Below are 17,304 nucleotides of genomic sequence, written 5' to 3'. Positions count from 1 at the left end.
GATCTATAGGGGATCTATAGGGTCTCACCATGGTCTGCAGGGTCCCCAGGCCCATCCATGGGGCATCCATAGGGTACCAATACTGATCAATAGGGTACCAATACCAATCAATAGGTGATCAATACCGATCAATAACTAATCAATACCGATCAATAACTGATCAATACCGATCGATCCAGGTCCGGTGATGGCGCACAGGGGGCTGCAGGCGCTGGGGCTGGGATCCATGGGGTGTCTATGGGGTACCAATACCAGTTATAGGGTACCAATACCAATCAATACTGATCAATAACCAATCAATACCGATCAATAACTAATCAATACGGACCAATGCAGGTCCGGCGATGGCGCATGGGGGGCTGCAGGCGCTGGGGCTGGGATCCATGGGGTGTCAATGGGGTACCAATACCAGTTATAGACTACCAATAAGTACTGATACAGTACCAATACCAATCAATAACTAATCAATACAATCAATAACTAATCAATAACTAATCAATGCAGGTCCGGCGATGGCGCACGGGGGGCTGCAGGCGCTGGGGCTGGCCCTGGCCGTGGCCGGCTGGGATCCATGGGGTGTCTATAGCTTACCAACACCAATCAATAACCAATCAATACAATCAATAACTAATCAATAACTAATCAATAACTAATCAATACAGGTCCGGCGATGGCGCACGGGGGGCTGCAGGCGCTGGGGCTGGCCCTGGCCGTGGCCGGCTGGGCCGCTCTGGTGGCCGCCGCGGCGCTGCCACAGTGGGAGGTGTCATCGTACGCCGGTGACAACATCATCACCGCGCTGGCCACCATGAAGGGGCTGTGGATGAGCTGCGTGAGCACCAGCACCGGGCAGCTCCAGTGCAAGAGCTACGACTCTGTGCTAGCCCTGCCAGGTGACACGGGGACACTGGGGACACTGGGGACACCGGGGTGTGACAGTGACACCCGTGGGATCACAGCTCTGGGGACATTGGGGACAATGAGGGGCTGTGGATGAGCTGCGTCAGCACCAGCACCGGGCAGCTCCAGTGCAAGAGCTACGACTCTGTGCTAGCCCTGCCAGGTGACATGGGGACACTGGGGACACCGGGGACACCGGGCTGTGACAGTGACACCCATGGGATCGGGGTTTGGGGACACTGGGGACATTGGGGACACTGGAGTGTGACAGTGACACCAATGGGATTGGGGGTATCAGGGTTTGGGGACATTGGGGACATTGGTGACACTGACATTGGGGACATTGGGGACATTGGAGTGTGACAGTGACACCGATGGGATCGGGGTTTGGGGACATTGGGGACATTGGTGACACTGACATTGGGGACATTGGGGACACCGGGCTGTGACAGTGACACCCATGGGATCAGGGTTTGGGGACATTGGGGACATTGGTGACACTGACATTGCGGACATTGGGGACTCAGGGCAGCTCTGCTCATGGGAACTAGGGGGGGGGGGGGGTCACTGTGTCCCTGTCACCATTCCCTCCTTGTCATTGTCCCCTCCCTGTCTCTGTCATTGTCCCCTCCCTGTCTCCATCCCTGTCCCCTCCTTGTCCCTGTCTCTGTGTCTGTCCCTGTCATTGTCCCCTCCCTGTCTCCATCCCTGTCCTCTCCTTGTCCCTGTCCCTGTGTCTGTCATTGTCCCCTCCCTGTCCCTTCCTTGTCACTGTCCCGTGTCTGTCCCTGTTCTCTCCCTCTCCCTGTGTCTGTCCTTGTCATTGTCCCCTCCCTGTCTCCATCCCTGTCATTGTCCCCTCCCTGCCTGTCTCTGTCTCCATCCCTGTCCCCTCCCTGTCCCTGTCATTGTCCCCTTCCTGTCCTCTCCCTGTCCCTGTTCTCTCCCTGTCCCTGTGTCTGTCACTGTCCCCTCCCTGTCTCTGTCCTCTCCCTGCCCCTGTCCCCGTCATTGTCCCCTCCCTGTCCCCGTCATTGTCCCCTCCCTGTCCCCTCCCGGTTTCGGGGCGCGCCGCGGCCAAAGGTTGCCCGGGGACCATAAAAGGGCGGCACCAAAGTGCCACCAAAGTGCCACCAACTGTCACCGAGTGCCAACCCCAGGGAGCGGCAGGAACGCCCTGGGACCTCAAAATCCCCTCTGTGACCCCCTGTGTGACCCCTGTGTGACCCCTCTGTGTCCCCATTGTCCCCCAGGTCACCTCCAGGCCACCCGGGCCCTCATGGTGGTGGCGGCCATTCTGGGCCCGCTGGCTGGGATGAAGTGCTGGGCCTGGCACCCCCAAACACCCCCAGGGACCCCCCAAAACACCTCTGTGACCTTCATTGTGACCCCCCATGTCCCCATTGTCACCCCAGGTCACCTCCAGGCCACCCGTGCCCTCATGGTGGTGGCGGGGGTGCTGGGCCCGCTGGCGCTGGGCGCGGCCGTGGCTGGGATGAAGTGCTGGGCCTGGGACCCCCAAATCCCCCCTGTGACCCCCCAAATCCCCCCCAAAAACCCTGTGTGACGCCCTGTGTGACCCCTGTGTGACCCCCCGTGTCCCCATTGTCCCCCCAGGTCACCTCCAGGCCACGCGGGCCCTCATGGTGGTGGCGGGGGTGCTGGGCCCGCTGGCGCTGGGCGCGGCCGCGGCCAGGATGAAGTGCTGGGCCTGGGACCCCCAAATCCCCCCTGTGACCCCCCCAAAACATCTCTGTGACCTCCTGTGTGACCCCCCTGTGACCCCCCATGTCCCCATTGTCCCCTCAGGTCACCTCCAGGCCACCCGGGCCCTCATGGTGGTGGCGGCCATTCTGGGCCCGTGTCTGGGATGAAGTGCTGGGCCCGGGACCCCCAAATCCCCCCTGTGACCCCCCAAAACCCCCCCAGAACACCTCTGTGACCTCCTGTGTGACCCCCCTGTGACCTCCTATGTCCCCACTGTCCCCTCAGGTCACCTCCAGGCCACGCGGGCCCTCATGGTGGTCGCGGCCATATTGGGCCTGCTGGCGCTGGGCGTGGCTGTGGCGGGGATGAAGTGCTGGGCCTGGGACCCCCAAACACCCCCTGTGACCCCCCAAAACCCACCCAAAACATCTCTGTGACCTCCTGTGTGACCCCCCAAAATCCCTGTGTGACCCCTCTGTGTCCCCACTGTCCCCAGGTCACCTCCAGGCCACTCGGGCCCTCATGGTGGTAGCGGCCATTCTGGGCCTGTGGCCGAGATGAAGTGCTGGGCCTGGGACCCCCAAATCCCCCAAAAACCCCCAAAATCCATCCAAATTCCCATTGTGACCCCCCTGTGACCCCCTGTGTGACCCCCCGTGTCCCCACTGTCCCCAGGTCACCTCCAGGCCACCCGTGCCCTCATGGTGGTGGCGGGGGTGCTGGGCCCGCTGGCGCTGGGCGCAGCCGTGGCCGGGATGAAGTGCTGGGCCTGGGACCCCCAAATCCCCCAAAAACCCCCCAAACTCACCCAAAAACCCCCTGTGACCCCCTGTGTGACCCCCCCAAAATCCCTGTGTGACCCCTCTGTGTCCCCATTGTCCCCTCAGGTCACCTCCAGGCCACGCGGGCCCTCATGGTGGTGGCGGCCATTTTGGGCCCGTGTCTGGGATGAAGTGCTGGGCCTGGGACCCCCAAAACTCCCCTGTGACCCCCCAAAACCCACCCAAATCCCCATTGTGACCCCCTCTGTGACCCTCATTGTGACCCCTCTGTGTCCCCACTGTCCCCTCAGGTCACCTCCAGGCCACGCGTGCCCTCATGGTGGTGGCGGCCATTCTGGGCCCGCGGCCGGGATGAAGTGCTGGGCCTGGGACCCCCAAAAACCCTCACAAACCCCCCCTGTGACCCCCAAAACATCTCTGTGACCCCCTGTGTGACCCCTGTGTGACCCTCCGTGTCCCCATTGTCCCCTCAGGTCACCTCCAGGCCACCCGGGCCCTCATGGTGGTCGCGGCCATTTTGGGCCCGCTGGTGCTGGGCGCGGCCGTGGCCGGGATGAAGTGCTGGGCCTGGGACCCCCAAATCCCCCCTGTGACCCCCCAAAATCCCTGTGTGACCCTCATTGTGACCCCCCATGTCCCCATTGTCCCCTCAGGTCACCTCCAGGCCACCCGGACCCTCATGGTGGTGGCGGCCATTTTGGGCCTGCTGGCGCTGGGCGCGGCCGTGGCTGGGATGAAGTGCTGGGCCTGGGACCCCCAAAAACCCCCAAAACCCACCCAAATCCCCATTGTGACCCCCTGTGTGACCCCTGTGTGACCCCCCATGTCCCCATTGTCCCCTCAGGTCACCTCCAGGCCACGTGTGCCCTCATGGTGGTGGCGGGGGTGCTGGGCCCGCTGGCGCTGGGCGCGGCCGTGGCCGGGATGAAGTGCTGGGCCTGGGACCCCAAAAACCCCCCAAATCCCCATTGTGACACCCTGTGTGACCCCCCTGTGACCCCCTGTGTCCCCATTGTCCCCTCAGGTCACCTCCAGGCCACGCGGGCCCTCATGGTGGTGGCGGGGGTGCTGGGCCCGCTGGCGCTGGGCGCGGCCGTGGCCGGGATGAAGTGCACGCGCTGCGGCGGCGACGACGCCCAGAAAAAAGCCAAAGTGGCGGCGGCGGGGGGAGCGATCTTCATCCTGGCAGGTGAGGGGGACCCAAAAATGGGGAGGGGGCCCTGAAAATGGGGAGGGGATCCTTGAAAATGGGGATGGGAGCCCTGAAAATGGGGAGGGGACCCCAAAAATGGGGAGGGGGCACCCAAAGATGGGGATGGGACCCCTGAAAATGGGGAGGGGATCACTGAAAATGGGGATGGGACACCCAAAAATGGGGATGGGACCCCAAAAAATGGGACTGGGAACCCTGAAAATGGGGATGCGACCCCCAAAATGGGGATGGGAGACCCGAAATTGGGGAGAGAATCCCCGAAAATGGAGATGGGAACCCTGAGAATGGGGATGGGACCCCCAAAAATGGGAATGGGACCCCCAAAAATGGGGATGGGACCCCAAAAAATGGGGTTGGGACCCCTGAAAATGGGGATGGGACCCCCAAAATGGGATTGGGAACCCCAAAAAACCCCCTGGGACCCCCAAAATCCCAATTTCCTCCTAAAAATCTTCCTTTTTTACCCAAAAATCCCCTTTTTTACCCAAAATCCCCTTTTTAAACCCAACCTTGAGGTCCCCCTGGGGTTTTTCCCAATCCTGGGGTCATTTTTTGGGGTCAATTCAGTGAATTTTGGGTCCCTGGGGTTATTTTTTGGGTTGAATTCAGTGGATTTTGGGTCCCTGGGGTTATTTTTGGGGTGAATTCAGCAGATTTTAGGTCCTTGGGGTTATTTTTGGGGTGAATTTTGGTCCCTGGGTTATTTTTGGGCTGAATTCAGTGGATTTTGGCTCCCTGGGTTATTTCTGGGGTGAATTTTTGGGTCCCTGGGTTATTTTTGGGCTGAATTCAGTGGATTTTGGCTCCCTGGGTTATTTTTTGGGGTGAATTCAGTGGATTTTGGGTCCCTGGGTTATTTTTTGGGGTGAATTTTGGCTCCCTGGGTTATTTTTGGGCTGAATTCAGCGGATTTTGGCTCCCTGGGTTATTTTTTGGGGTGAATTCAGCGGATTTTTGGTCCCTGGGTTATTTTTTGGGGTGAATTTTGGCTCCCTGGGTTATTTTTTGGGCTGAATTCAGCAGATTTTTGGTCCCTGGGTTATTTTTGGGGTGAATTTTGGCTCCCTGGGTTATTTTTTTGGGGTGAATTCAGTGAATTTTGGCTCCCTGGGTTATTTTTTGGGGTGGATTTTTGGTCCTTGGGTTATTTTTGGGCTGAATTCAGTGGATTTTGGCTCCCAGGGTTATTTTTTGGGGTGAATTTTGGCTCCCTGGGGTTATTTTTTGGGGTGAATTTTGGCTCCCTGGGTTATTTTTTGGGCTGAATTCAGCGGATTTTGGCTCCCTGGGTTATTTTTTGGGGTGAATTTTGGCTCCCTGGGTTATTTTTTGGGGTAAATTCAGTGAATTTTGGGTCCCTGGGGTTATTTTTTGGGGTGAATTTTGGCTCCCTGGGTTATTTTTTGGGCTGAATTCAGTGGATTTTGGGTCCCTGGGTTATTTTTTGGGCTGAATTCAGTGGATTTTGGCTCCCTGGGTTATTTCTGGGGTGAATTTTTGGGTCCCTGGGTTATTTTTTGGGGCGAATTCAGTGGATTTTGGGTTCCCCAGAGGAATTTTTGGGGTGAATTCAGTGGATTTTGGGAACCTGGAGTTATTTTTGGGGTGAATTTTGGTCCCTGGGTTATTTTTTGGGGTGAATTTTTGGTCCCTGAGTTATTTTTTGGGGGTGAATTCAGCGGATTTTTGGCTCCCTGGGTTATTTTTTGGGGTGAATTTTTGGTCCCTGGGTTATTTTTGGGGGTGAATTCAGCAGATTTTTGGTCCCTGGGTTATTTTTTGGGGAGGATTCAGTGAATTTTGGGACCCTGGGGTTATTTTTGGGGTGAATTAAGTGGATTTTGGCTCCCTGGGTTATTTTTTGGGGTGAATTCAGTGGATTTTGGCTCCCTGGGTTATTTCTGGGGTGAATTTTGGCTCCCTGGGTTATTTTTTGGGGTGAATTTTGGCTCCCTGGGTTATTTTTTGGGGTAAATTCAGCGGATTTTGGCTCCCAGGGCTGCTGGCTCTCGTCGCCTGCTCCTGGTACGGCCACAGAATCGTCACCAACTTCTACGACGTCACCGTGCCCGTCAACTACAAGTGAGGATTTGGGGACAAATCTGGCAGATTTGGGGTTTCTGGGAATTTTGGGGTCCTGGGGGATTTTTGGGGAGAGGTTTTGGGGTGAAATTTGTGGATTTTGGGGCGATTTTCGTGGATTTTAAGGTGAGTTTTAAGTTTTTTGGTGATTTTTAGGTGGGTTTTTTTGTGATTTTTTTTGGTGGTTTTAATGTGATTTTTTGGTGGTTTTTGATTTTCAGGGAGGATTTTGGGGTGAAATCCAGCAGGTTTGGGGGTTTTGGGAATTTTGAGCTCCTGGGGAATTTTTGGGGTGAGGTTTTGGGGTGAAATTTGTGGATTTTGGGGCGATTTTCCTGGATTTTTCATGGTTGGGATTTTTGCTATTTTGAGATAATTTGACTCAATTTCATTGATTCCATTTCAGGATATTTTGGCTTGTTCTGGTCAGGTTTTTTTTTGCTATTTTGGGTTAAATTTTGGATATTTTGGGTTATTCTGGACAGGTTGTTTTCTATTTTGGGATATTCTGGCTTAATTTTGGGATATTTTGGGTTATTCTATTCAGATTTTTTGCTGTTTTGGGATATTTTGGGTTATTCTGGTCAGGTTTTTTGCTATTTTTTCCTATTTTTGGTAAATTATTTCAGACATTTCAGTTCTCTCTGACCCTGAATTTCTCTCCCCAGGTTCGAGTTCAGCTCAGTGCTGTTCCTGGGCTGGGGCTGGGGTTAATTTTGGGTTAATTTTGCAATATTTTGGATTATTTTTAATGGGTTTTTTGCTATTTTTTGCAATTTTTGGATATTATTTCAGACATTTCAGTTCTCTCTGACCCTGAATTTCTCTCCCCAGGTTCAAGTTCGGCTCCTGCTGTTCCTGGGCTGGGGCTGGGTTAATTCTGGGATATTTTGGGTTATTCTGTTCAGGATTTTTGCAGTTTTGGGATATTTTGGGTTATTTTGGAGTGGATTTTTTGCTATTTTAGGATATTTTGGGATATTATTTCAGCCATTTCAGTTCTCTCTGATCCTGAATTTCTCCCTCAGGTTCAAGTTCAGCTCAGTGCTGTTCCTGGGCTGGGACTGGGTTAATTTTGGGTTAATTTTGGGATATTCTGGGTTAATTTTGGGATATTTTGGGTTATTCTGGTCAGGTTTTTTGCAGTTTTGGGATAATTTGGGATATTTTGGGTTATTTTGAGTGGGATTTTTGCTATTTTGGGATATTTTGGGTTATTTTGGAGTGGATTTTTTGCTATTTTGGGATATTTTTGGATATTATTTCAGACATTTCAGCTCTCTCTGACCCTGAATTTCTCTCCCTCAGGTTCGAGTTCGGCTCCTGCTGTTCCTGGGCTGGGGCTGGGTTAATTTTGGGTTAATTCTGGGATATTTTGGGTTATTCTATTCAGGATTTTTGCAGTTTTGGGATATTTTGGCTTATTTTGGAGTGGATTTTTTTGCTATTTTGGGATATTTTTGGATGTTATTTCATACATTTCAGTTCTCTCTGACCCTGAATTTCTCCCCCCAGGTTCGAGTTCAGCTCCTGCTGTTCCTGGGCTGGGTTTGGGGTTAATTCTGGGATATTTTGTGTTATTCTATTCAGGATTTTTTGCAGTTTTGGGATATTTTGGGTCATTTTGATCGGGTTTTTTGCTACTTTAGGATATTATTTCAGACATTTCCTATTTCTCTCTCTGTCCCCAGGTTCGAGTTCGGCTCGGCGCTGTTCCTGGGCTGGGCGGGCTCGGCCCTGGCCCTGCTCGGGGGGTCCCTCCTGGCCTCGTCCGGCTGCTCCTGCGGGGGGGGAGGGGCGCGCGCGGCCTCGCGGGGGTACCCCCGCACCAAGGCCACCCCCCCGCGCCCCCCCAGCTCCCGCGAGTACGTCTGAGCCCCTCCCCCACAATTTTGGGGTTTATTTCCCCTCCCCCCCCCAAATTTTGGGGTCTTTTCCCCTCCCCAGTTTTGGATTTTTCCCCCCCTTTCGCTGGTGCTGGGACCCCCTCCCCAATTTGGGGGGGTCCCCGCGGGGTTTTTCACCGATGATTTTGTACGGGATGAAAATAAAAGAGAAAATTTTGGGAATTGGTTTGTGGTTTTTTTTTTTTTTTTTTTTTTTTTTTTTTTTTTTTTTTTTTTTTTTTTAATTTTGGCGTCTTCCGGGTCTGGATTTCATTCAGGGAACCCAAAATTCCAAAAACTCCCCAAAATTCCCGCTCGAAATCGTGAAAATTTTGGTCAAAATTCACTTTAAATTCAGCCAAATCCACCCAAAATCTGAGGCAGAGGCACCCTCAGGGAACCCCAAAATTCCCAAAATTCTGACCAGGAATTCCAAGAATCTCGTGGCAATGGCGGCGCCCGCGACCGGAGCCGCTTTTTTTCCGTCCGCTTCGCTTCTTTTTTATCTTAAAAATTTAATTTGAGGCAAAACCCAACGCGGGGAGCCTCAAAAATCCCAAAAAATCCCCCCAAAATCCCCCTAAAATCCAAAAAAATCCCAAAGGCCGCCATTTTCCGGGATCCAACATGGCGCCGCGCTGCTCCGTACGATGACGTCATTGCGCGCCGCCCGTCGCGGTATGACGTAATCAGGAAGAGACGTGCTATCATGGCGGCGCCCAGTTCCGTACAGCAGTGTCGCGCGGGGGTAATGGCGGCGGCCAGTGCCGTACGATTACGTCATCTACGCGCCGCTCGTCGATCTGGTGACGTCATCAGGAAGAGACCGGCGCAAACATGGCGGCGCCCAGTTCCGTACAGCAGTGTCACGCGGGGGAAATGGCGGCGGCCACGTCCGTACGTGACGTCATCGGGAGGCGCCGCGCGACGATGCTGGAGGCGCTGGGCGGCGGGGGGCTGCTGCTCGTGAGGGGTCAGGGGGATTTTTGGGGGGATTTTGGGGTTTTTTGGGTTATTTTGGGGGATTTTGGGGGATTTTTTGGGGGCTCTGAGGGGATTTGGGGATTTTTGGGCGGAATTTGGAGGGATTTGGGAATTTTTCCCCTCAGACACCGCCGAGTCCGAGGGTCGGAGCCTCCTGAGGGCGCTCGTGAGCGAGGCCGTGGCCAGGTGCGGATTTGGGGAAATTTGGGGAAATTTGGGAGATTTTGGAGATTTTGGGGGGATTGGTGCGAGCAGGAAAAATTTGGGGAGATTTTGGGGGGGGAATTGGGTTGGTCTGGGGGGGCCGGAGGGGATTTTGGGCGATCCCAGAGAGATTTTTGGGGATTTTTTGGATGCTTTAGGGGGAATTTTGAGGGGCTCTGAGAGGATTTGGGGAATTTTGGGGGGAGTTTGGGGTTTTTTGGATTTTTGGAGCAGTTTTTGGGGTGTTTATTTAGGATTTGGATTGTTTTATGGGGGGGTTGGGATGGTTTTTGATGTTTTTGGGGCGGTTTTGAGGTTTTTGGGAGTTTTTGGGGGTGTTTTTTGAGGGGTTTTGGGGTGGTTTTGGGGTGGGTTTTTTTGGTTTTTGGGGGTTCTTGGGGTGGGTTTTTCAGGTTTTTGGGGTTTTTGGGGTGGGTTTTTTTGTTTTTTGGAGTTTTTGGGGTGGGTATTTTTGTTTTTTTGGGGTTTTTTGGGGGTCTCAGAGGCCCCCGAACCCCCCAGGGCCGAGCAGGTGCTCGTGGTTCTCCTGGAGGTGCCTCGGGAGCAGTTCCAGGAGGGGCTGAGCCCCGAAGTGAGGGAGAGGTGAGTGAGGGGGAACCCCAAAAACACCAAAAAAACATCCTAAAAACACCCTGAAAACTCCCTGAAACCCCAAAAACACCAAAAAACATCCTAAAAACACCCTGAAAACATCCTGAAACCTCAAAAGCACCAAAAAACACCCAAAAAAAACTCCCTGAAAACATCCTGAAACCCCAAAACACCAAAAACCAGCCCAGAAACACCCAAAACAACTGAGAATCCCAAAACCAGCCCAAAATCATTGCAAAAACACCCCAAAACACCTCAGAATCATCCCAAAAACACCCTGAAAACCCCCTGAAACCCCAAAAACATCCAAAACCAGCCCCAAAACACCTCAGAACAGCCCCAAAACAGCCAGAAAACACCTGAAACCCCAAGAACACCCCAAAATCATTGCAAGAAAACCCAAAAACACCCCACAATCATCCTAAAAACACCCAAAACCACCCCGAAAACACCCTGAAAACCCTAAACCACCGCACAATCATCCCAAAAACACCCCAGAAACACCCTGAAAAACCCAACCCCTCCAAAATCCCCTCACATCCCCCCAAATCCCCCCAAAATTTTCCTCTAACCTCCCAAATCCCCCCAAAATCCCCTCAAATCCCCTCAAATCTCCCCCCAAATTCCCCAAATCCCCCCCAGATTTCCCCCAAATCCCCCCAAATTCACCCCAAATTCCCAAAAAATCCCCTCAAATACCCCCCAAGTCCCCCCTAACCCCCCCAAAATCCCCTCAAATCCTCCCAAAATTCCCCTGAAACCCCCCCAAATTCCCCTCAAATCCCCCCAAAATTTTCCCCTGACCCCCCAAATCCTCCAAAATCCCTTCAAATCCCCCCAAAGACCCCCCAAATTCACCCCAAATTCCCCAAATCCCCCAAAAATTCCCCCAAAATCCCCTCAAATCCCTCAACCCCCCCCCAAAATCCCTCAACCCCCCCAAATCCCCCCAAAAATCCCCTCAAATCCCCCCAAATCCCCCCAAAATCCCCCAAAATCCCCTGAAACCCCCCCAAATTTTCCCCTAACCCCCCCAAAATCCCCTGAAATCCCCCTCAAAACCCCCTCAAATCCCTCAAATCCCACCCAAAATCCCCCCAAATTCCCCCCAAATCCCCCAAATCCCCCCAAATTTTCCCCTAACCCCCCCAAAATCCCCTGAAATCCCCCTCAAAACCCCCTCAAATCCCCTCAACCCCCCCAAAATCCCCCCAAATTCCCCCCAAATCCCCCCAAATCCCCCCAAAATTTCCCCCTAACCCCCTCCCACCCCCCAAAATCCCCCCAAATCCCACCCAAATTCCCCCAAAATCTCCTTAAATCCCCCCAAAATCCCCCCAAATCTCCCCAAAAATCCCCTCAAATCCCTGAAACTCCCCCCAAAATCCCCTCAACCCCCCCCCAAAATCCCCTCAAATCCCCCCAAAATTTTCCCCACCCCCCCAAATCCCCCCTAACCCCCCAATCCCCCCTCCCCATTTTCCAGGCTCCATTTCTGGGATCTCTTCGGGGACCCCCTGGGGTGGCTGGGCCGGGGTCCCCCCCCCTGCCCCTCCCCCTCTGGGGATCCCCCCCGCCCCTCCCCCTCGGGGGGCTCCTGGGGGGTCTCCCCTCCCCCCCCGGGGGTCTCCTGGTGCTGGACTCGCTGAGCTGGGCCCTGCTGAGGGAGCCCCTCCCCCACCTGTGCCGGGGGCTGGGGGCGCTGCTGGGGGGGAGCCCCAAAAACGGTGAGGGGGGGAGGGGCTGGGGGGGTGGGGGAGGGAAATTTGGGGAGATTTGGGGGGGTTTGAGGGGTTTTAGGGGGGATTTGGGGGAGAATTTGGAACTTTGGGGGGGATTTGGGGGGTGTGAAGGGTTTTGGGGGGGATTTGGGAGGAATTTGGGGGGGATTTGGGTTTTTTTTAAAGGGATTTTGGGCAGATTTGGGGAGAATTTGGGGGTTTTGAAGGTTTTTGGGGGGGATTTGGGGTTTTTTAAGGGATTTTGGGGGGGTTTGAAGGGTTCTGGGGGGATTTGGGGGAAATCTGGGGAGATTTGAGGGGGATTTGTGGGAGAATTTGGAAGTTTGGGGGGATTTGGGGAGAATTTGGGGGGTTTTAGGGTTTTTTTAAGGAATTTTGGGGGGATTTGGGGGGGTTTGAAGGATTTGGAGGGGATTTAGAGGAAATCTGGGGAGATTTGAGGGGGATTTGTGGGAGAATTTGTGGGAGAATTTGGAAGTTTGGGGGGATTTGGGGGAATTTGGGAGGAATTTGGGGGGATTTGGGTTTTTTTTAAGGAATTTTGGGGGGTTTGGGGGGAATTTGGGGGGATGTGGGGAGGATTTGAGGGGGATTTAGGGGGGATTTGAGGGAAATCTGGGGAGATTTGGGGGAGAATTTGGAACTTTGGGGGGATTTGGGGAAAATTTGGGGGCGTTGAAGGGTTTTGGGGGGATTTGAGGGGAATTTGGGAGGAATTTGGGAGGATTTGGGTTTTTTTTTTTAAGGGATTTTGGGCAGATTTGGGGAGAATTTGGGGGGTTTTGAAGGTTTTTGGGGGGGATTTGGGTTTTTTTAAGGGATTTGGGGGGGTTTGGGGTGATTTGAGGGGGATTTGGGGGGATTTCGGGGGGATTTGGGGGGATTTAGGGGAAATCTGGGGAGATTTGAGGGGGATTTGGGGGAGAATTTGAAAGTTTGGGGGAGATTTGGGGGGGATTTTGGGGTTTGGGGGAAATTTTGGAAGAATTTGGGGGGATTTGGGGAGAATTTGGGAGGCTTTAGGTTTTTTTTAAGAAATTTTGGCGGGATTTGGGGGGTTTGAAGGGTTTTGGGGAGGATTTTGGGATAATTTTGGGATTTTTGGAGGATTTTGGGGAAGATTTTGGGCTAATTTTGGGGTTTTTGGAGGGTTTTTGGTGGATTTTGGGGAGGTTTTTGGGGGTTTTGGGAAGGATCTTGGGATAATTTGGGGTTTTGGTGGATTTTGGGTGGGATTTGGGATAATTTTGGGGTTTTTGGTGGATTTTGGGGAGAGTTCTCGGTAATTTTGGGGTTTTTGGAGGATTTTTGGGGAGGATTTGGGGGTTTTTGGGAACGATTTTGGGATAATTTTGGAGTTTTGGTGGATTTTGGGGAGGACTTTGGGGATAATTTTGGGAGTTTTGGGGTTTTTGGGGATAATTTTGGGATAATTTTGGGGTTTTTTGTGGATTTTGGGGAGGTTTTTGGGACAATTTTGGGCTAACTTTGGGGTTTTTGGAGGATTTTTGGGAGGTTTTTGGGGTTTTTGGTGGATTGTGGGATAATTTTGGGCTAATTTTGGGCTAATTTTGGGGTTTTTGGAGGGTTTGTGGTGGATTTTGGAGAGGTTTTTGGGCTTTTTGGAGGATTTTGAGGAGGATTTTGGGCATAATTTGTATTTTTTTGTGCCACTCTCCCGAATTCTCACCCGATTTTGGGGTCCCCAGGGCCCCTAGGCCGTGTCCTGGCCCTGCTGCACCAGGAGCTGCACCCCCCGGGGGTCCTGGGGGTCCTGGGGGGCCTGGCCCGGGCCCAGCTGATCCTGGGGGGGCCCCCCCCGGACCCCCGGGACCCCCCGGGAGCTGCGGCTGCTGCGGGACCCCCGAGCTGGGGGGGGACCCCTGCAGGTTTGGGGGGATGGGGGGGGGTCTGGGGGTCCTGGGGGGAAATTGAGGGGGTTTAGGGGGTCCTGAGGAGCTTTGGGGGGAATTTGGGGGGTCCTGGGGGGGTCCTGAGGGGTCCTGAGGGGATTTTGGGGGGTCCTGGGGGAGTTTGGGGGTTCTGGGAGAGGTTTGGAGGGGTCCTGGGGAAATTTGGGGGGTCCTGGGGGGATCCTAAAGGAGATTTTGGGGGGTCCTGGGGGATTCTGGGGGGAGTTTGGGGAAGATTTGGGGGTCCTGGGTGGGATTTGGGGAGTTTGGGGGGGTCCTGGGGGATCCTAAAGGGGATTTGGGGGGTCCTGGGGGGATTCTGGGGGGAGTTTGGGGAAGATTTGGGGGTCCTGGGTGGGATTTGGGGAGTTTGGGGGGGTCCTGGGGGATCCTAAAGGGGATTTTGGGGAGTCCTGGGGGGATTCTGGGGGGATTTGGGGGGTCCTGAGTAGGTTTAAGAGTGTCCTGGGGGGATTTTGGGGGGTCCTGAGCGGATTTGGGGGATCTTGGGGGGTACTAAAGGGGATTTGGGGGGGTCCTGGGGGAATTTGGGGGGATTTGGGGGATCTTGGGGGATCCTGGGGAGGTTTAAGGGGGTCGTGGGGGAGATTTGGGGAGGGTTTGGGGGGTCCTGGGGGAATTTGGGGGATCTTGGGGGGATTTGGGGGGTCCTGGGGGGATCCTAAAGGGGTTTTTGGGGGGTCCTGGGGGGATTTGGGTGGATTTTGGGCAAATTTGTGGAATTTTGGGGTGGTTTTGGGGCTGTTTTTTGGCTTCTTTTGTGCTGTTTCTTTATCTGTTTTTTTCTCTGTTTTTGGTTGATTTGGGGTTGATTTTTCTCTGTTTCTGTTTGTTTTTGTTTTTCTCTGTTTTCAGCTGATTTTGGGTTGATTTTTGTTTGTTTTTCTCTGGTTTTGGCTGATTTTCTCTGTTTTTTCTTTGTTTTTTCTCTGTTTTTTCTCTGTTTTTTGTCTGATTTTGGGGTTGATTTTTGTTTGTTTTTCTCTGTTTTTTCTCTGTTTTTTCTCTGTTTTTTCTCTGTTTTTTTCTCTGTTTTTTCTCTGTTTTTTTCTCTGTTTTTTCTCTGTTTTTTCTCTGTTTTTTTCTCTGTTTCTCTCTGTTTTTGGCTGATTTTGGGTTGATTTTTCTCTGGTTTTTTTTTCTGTTTTTTCTCTTGATTTTGTGTTGATTTTTATTTGTTTTCTCTCTTTTTGGCTGATTTTGGGTTGATTTTTGTTTGTTTTTCTCTATTTTTGACTGATTTTCTCTGGTTTTTCTCTCTTTTTGGCTGATTTTGGGTCGATTTTTCTCTGTTTTTTCTCTGTTTTTGGGTTGATTTTTGTTTGTTTTCTCTGGTTTTGGCTGATTTTGGGTTGATTTTTCTCTGGTTTTTTTTCTCTGTTTTTTCTCTGTTTTTGTGTTGATTTTTATTTGTTTCTCTCTCTTTTTTGCTGATTTTGTTTCTCTTTTCCCCCCAGGAGTCCCTGAGCCTCCTCCCCGACGGCTCCTTGGGGCCCCCCCTGGATCTGGGACCCCCCCAGGACCCCCCAAACGGCCCCAAATTGGGGGAGCCCCTCCCCCCCCCGCCCCTCCCCCCCCTCCCGTTCCGTTTGGGGCTCTCTGGGGCCGAGCGGGGGGCGAGGGCGGCGCTGACCCCCCCGTATGTCAGCAGGTGAGATGGACCCCAAAATCAACAAAAATCACACCAAAAAACCCCAAAAATCACCTCAAAATCACCTCAAAAACTCCCCAGAATCATCCCAAAATTTACCCAAAATTCACCAAAAAATCACCAAAAAAATCACCTCAAAATACCCCTAAAAAACCCCCCTAAAAAACCCAAAAATCACCTCAAAATGCACCCAGAAATCACCCCCTAAAAAACCCAAAATCACCTCAAAATCACCAAAAAAATCACCACAAAATTCACCCCAAAATCACCCCAAAATTTACCCAAAAAACACCCCAAAATCACCAAAAAATCACAAAAAAATCACCTCAAAAACTCCCCAAAATCACCCCAAAATACCCCTAAAAAACCCCCCTAAAACCCCTAAAATCACCTCAAAATCACCAAAAAAATCACCTCAAAATTCACCCCAAAATCACCCCAAAATTTACCCAAAAATCACCCAAAAATCACCTCCAAATCACAAAAAAATCACCTCAAAATTCACCCCAAAATCATCCCAAAATACCCCTAAAAAAACCCAAAAATTACCTCAAAATGCACCCAGAAGTGACCCCAAAAAACACCACAAATCTCCCCAGAAAACCCCAAAAATCACCTCAAAATCACCAAAAAAATCACCTCAAAAACTCCCCAAAATTATCCCAAAATTTACCCAAAATTCACCCAAAAATCACCAAAAAATCACAAAAAAATCACCTCAAAAACTCCCCAAAATCACCCTAAAATACCCCTAAAAAACCCCCCTAAAACCCCTAAAATCACCTCAAAATTCACCCAAAAGTCATCCCAAAACCACCTCAAAATCACCAGAAAAATCACCTCAAAAACTCCCCAAAATCATCCCAAAGTTTACCCAAAAAACCCAAAAATCACACCAAAAATACCAAAAAAATCACCTCAAAATTCACCCAAAAATCATCCCAAAATCACCTCAAAATCACCAAAAACATCACCCCAAAAACTCCCCAGAAAACCCCAAAAATCACCTTAAAATCACCAAAAAAATCACCTCAAAAACTCCCCAGAATCATCCCAAAATTTACCCAAAAAACCCAAAAATCACACCAAAAATCACCTCAAAATCACCAAAAAAATCACCTCAAAATTTACCCCAAAATCACCCGAAAATACCCCTAAAAAACCCCCCTAAAAACCCTAAAATCACCTCAAAATCACCAAAAAAACCCCTAAAAAACTCCCCAAAATCATCCCAAAATTTACCCAAAAAACACCCAAAAAACCCAAAAATCACACCAAAAATCACCTCAAAATCACCAAAAAATCACAAAAAAAATCACCTCAAGATACCCCTAAAACCCCCCCTAAAAAACCCCAAAATCACCTCAAAATCACCAAAAAAATCACCTCAAAATTCACCCCAAAATCACCCCAAAATACCCCTAAAAAACCCCCCTAAAAACCCTAAAATCACCTCAAAATCACCAAAAAAATCACTTCAAAAACTCCCCAGAATCATCCCAAAATTTACCCAAAAATCACCAAAAAATCACCAAAAAAATCACCTCAAAATACCCCTAAAAAACCCCCCTAAAAAACCCAAAAATCACCTCAAAATGCACCCAGAA

The 17,304-nt window shown here is 51.5% G+C and overlaps 2 protein-coding genes across 2 annotated transcripts; both read left to right on the top strand.

Moving 5' to 3' along the window:
* The first annotated feature begins 359 nt into the window (after positions 1-359).
* Positions 360-8,559, top strand: CLDN7 (claudin 7). The gene is made up of 4 exons (XM_033084296.1): positions 360-893; positions 4,414-4,578; positions 6,600-6,684; positions 8,376-8,559. The coding sequence occupies exons 1-4, from the start codon at positions 671-673 to the stop codon at positions 8,557-8,559; spliced, it is 657 nt and encodes a 218-aa protein (XP_032940187.1). The 5' UTR covers positions 360-670.
* Positions 8,560-9,426: 867 nt separating this feature from the next.
* On the top strand, positions 9,427-15,600 carry ELP5 (elongator acetyltransferase complex subunit 5). The gene is made up of 5 exons (XM_033084298.1): positions 9,427-9,543; positions 9,680-9,740; positions 10,281-10,361; positions 11,857-12,097; positions 15,504-15,600. The coding sequence occupies exons 1-4, from the start codon at positions 9,450-9,452 to the stop codon at positions 12,017-12,019; spliced, it is 399 nt and encodes a 132-aa protein (XP_032940189.1). The 5' UTR covers positions 9,427-9,449; the 3' UTR covers positions 12,020-12,097; positions 15,504-15,600.
* Positions 15,601-17,304: the final 1,704 nt, after the last annotated feature.

Source organism: Catharus ustulatus, chromosome 37 (assembly GCF_009819885.2).
Source record: "Catharus ustulatus isolate bCatUst1 chromosome 37, bCatUst1.pri.v2, whole genome shotgun sequence".
Lineage (NCBI taxonomy): Eukaryota > Metazoa > Chordata > Aves > Passeriformes > Turdidae > Catharus > Catharus ustulatus.
The sequence above is the reverse complement of the archived record's forward strand: the minus strand, read 5'-3'. Positions and strand labels throughout refer to the sequence as shown.

Excerpts from the sequence above, each read along its gene's own strand:
- CLDN7 (XM_033084296.1), top strand. The coding sequence starts at position 671 with ATGGCGCACGGGGGGCTGCAGGCGCTGGGGCTGGCCCTGGCCGTGGCC. Across the intron at positions 4,579-6,599 it reads AGCGATCTTCATCCTGGCAG|GGCTGCTGGCTCTCGTCGCC; the intron begins GTGAGGGGGACC and ends TTTGGCTCCCAG. Across the intron at positions 6,685-8,375 it reads ACCGTGCCCGTCAACTACAA|GTTCGAGTTCGGCTCGGCGC; the intron begins GTGAGGATTTGG and ends CTCTGTCCCCAG.
- ELP5 (XM_033084298.1), top strand. The coding sequence starts at position 9,450 with ATGGCGGCGGCCACGTCCGTACGTGACGTCATCGGGAGGCGCCGCGCG. Across the intron at positions 9,544-9,679 it reads GGGGCTGCTGCTCGTGAGGG|ACACCGCCGAGTCCGAGGGT; the intron begins GTCAGGGGGATT and ends TTTTCCCCTCAG. Across the intron at positions 9,741-10,280 it reads GTGAGCGAGGCCGTGGCCAG|GGCCGAGCAGGTGCTCGTGG; the intron begins GTGCGGATTTGG and ends CGAACCCCCCAG.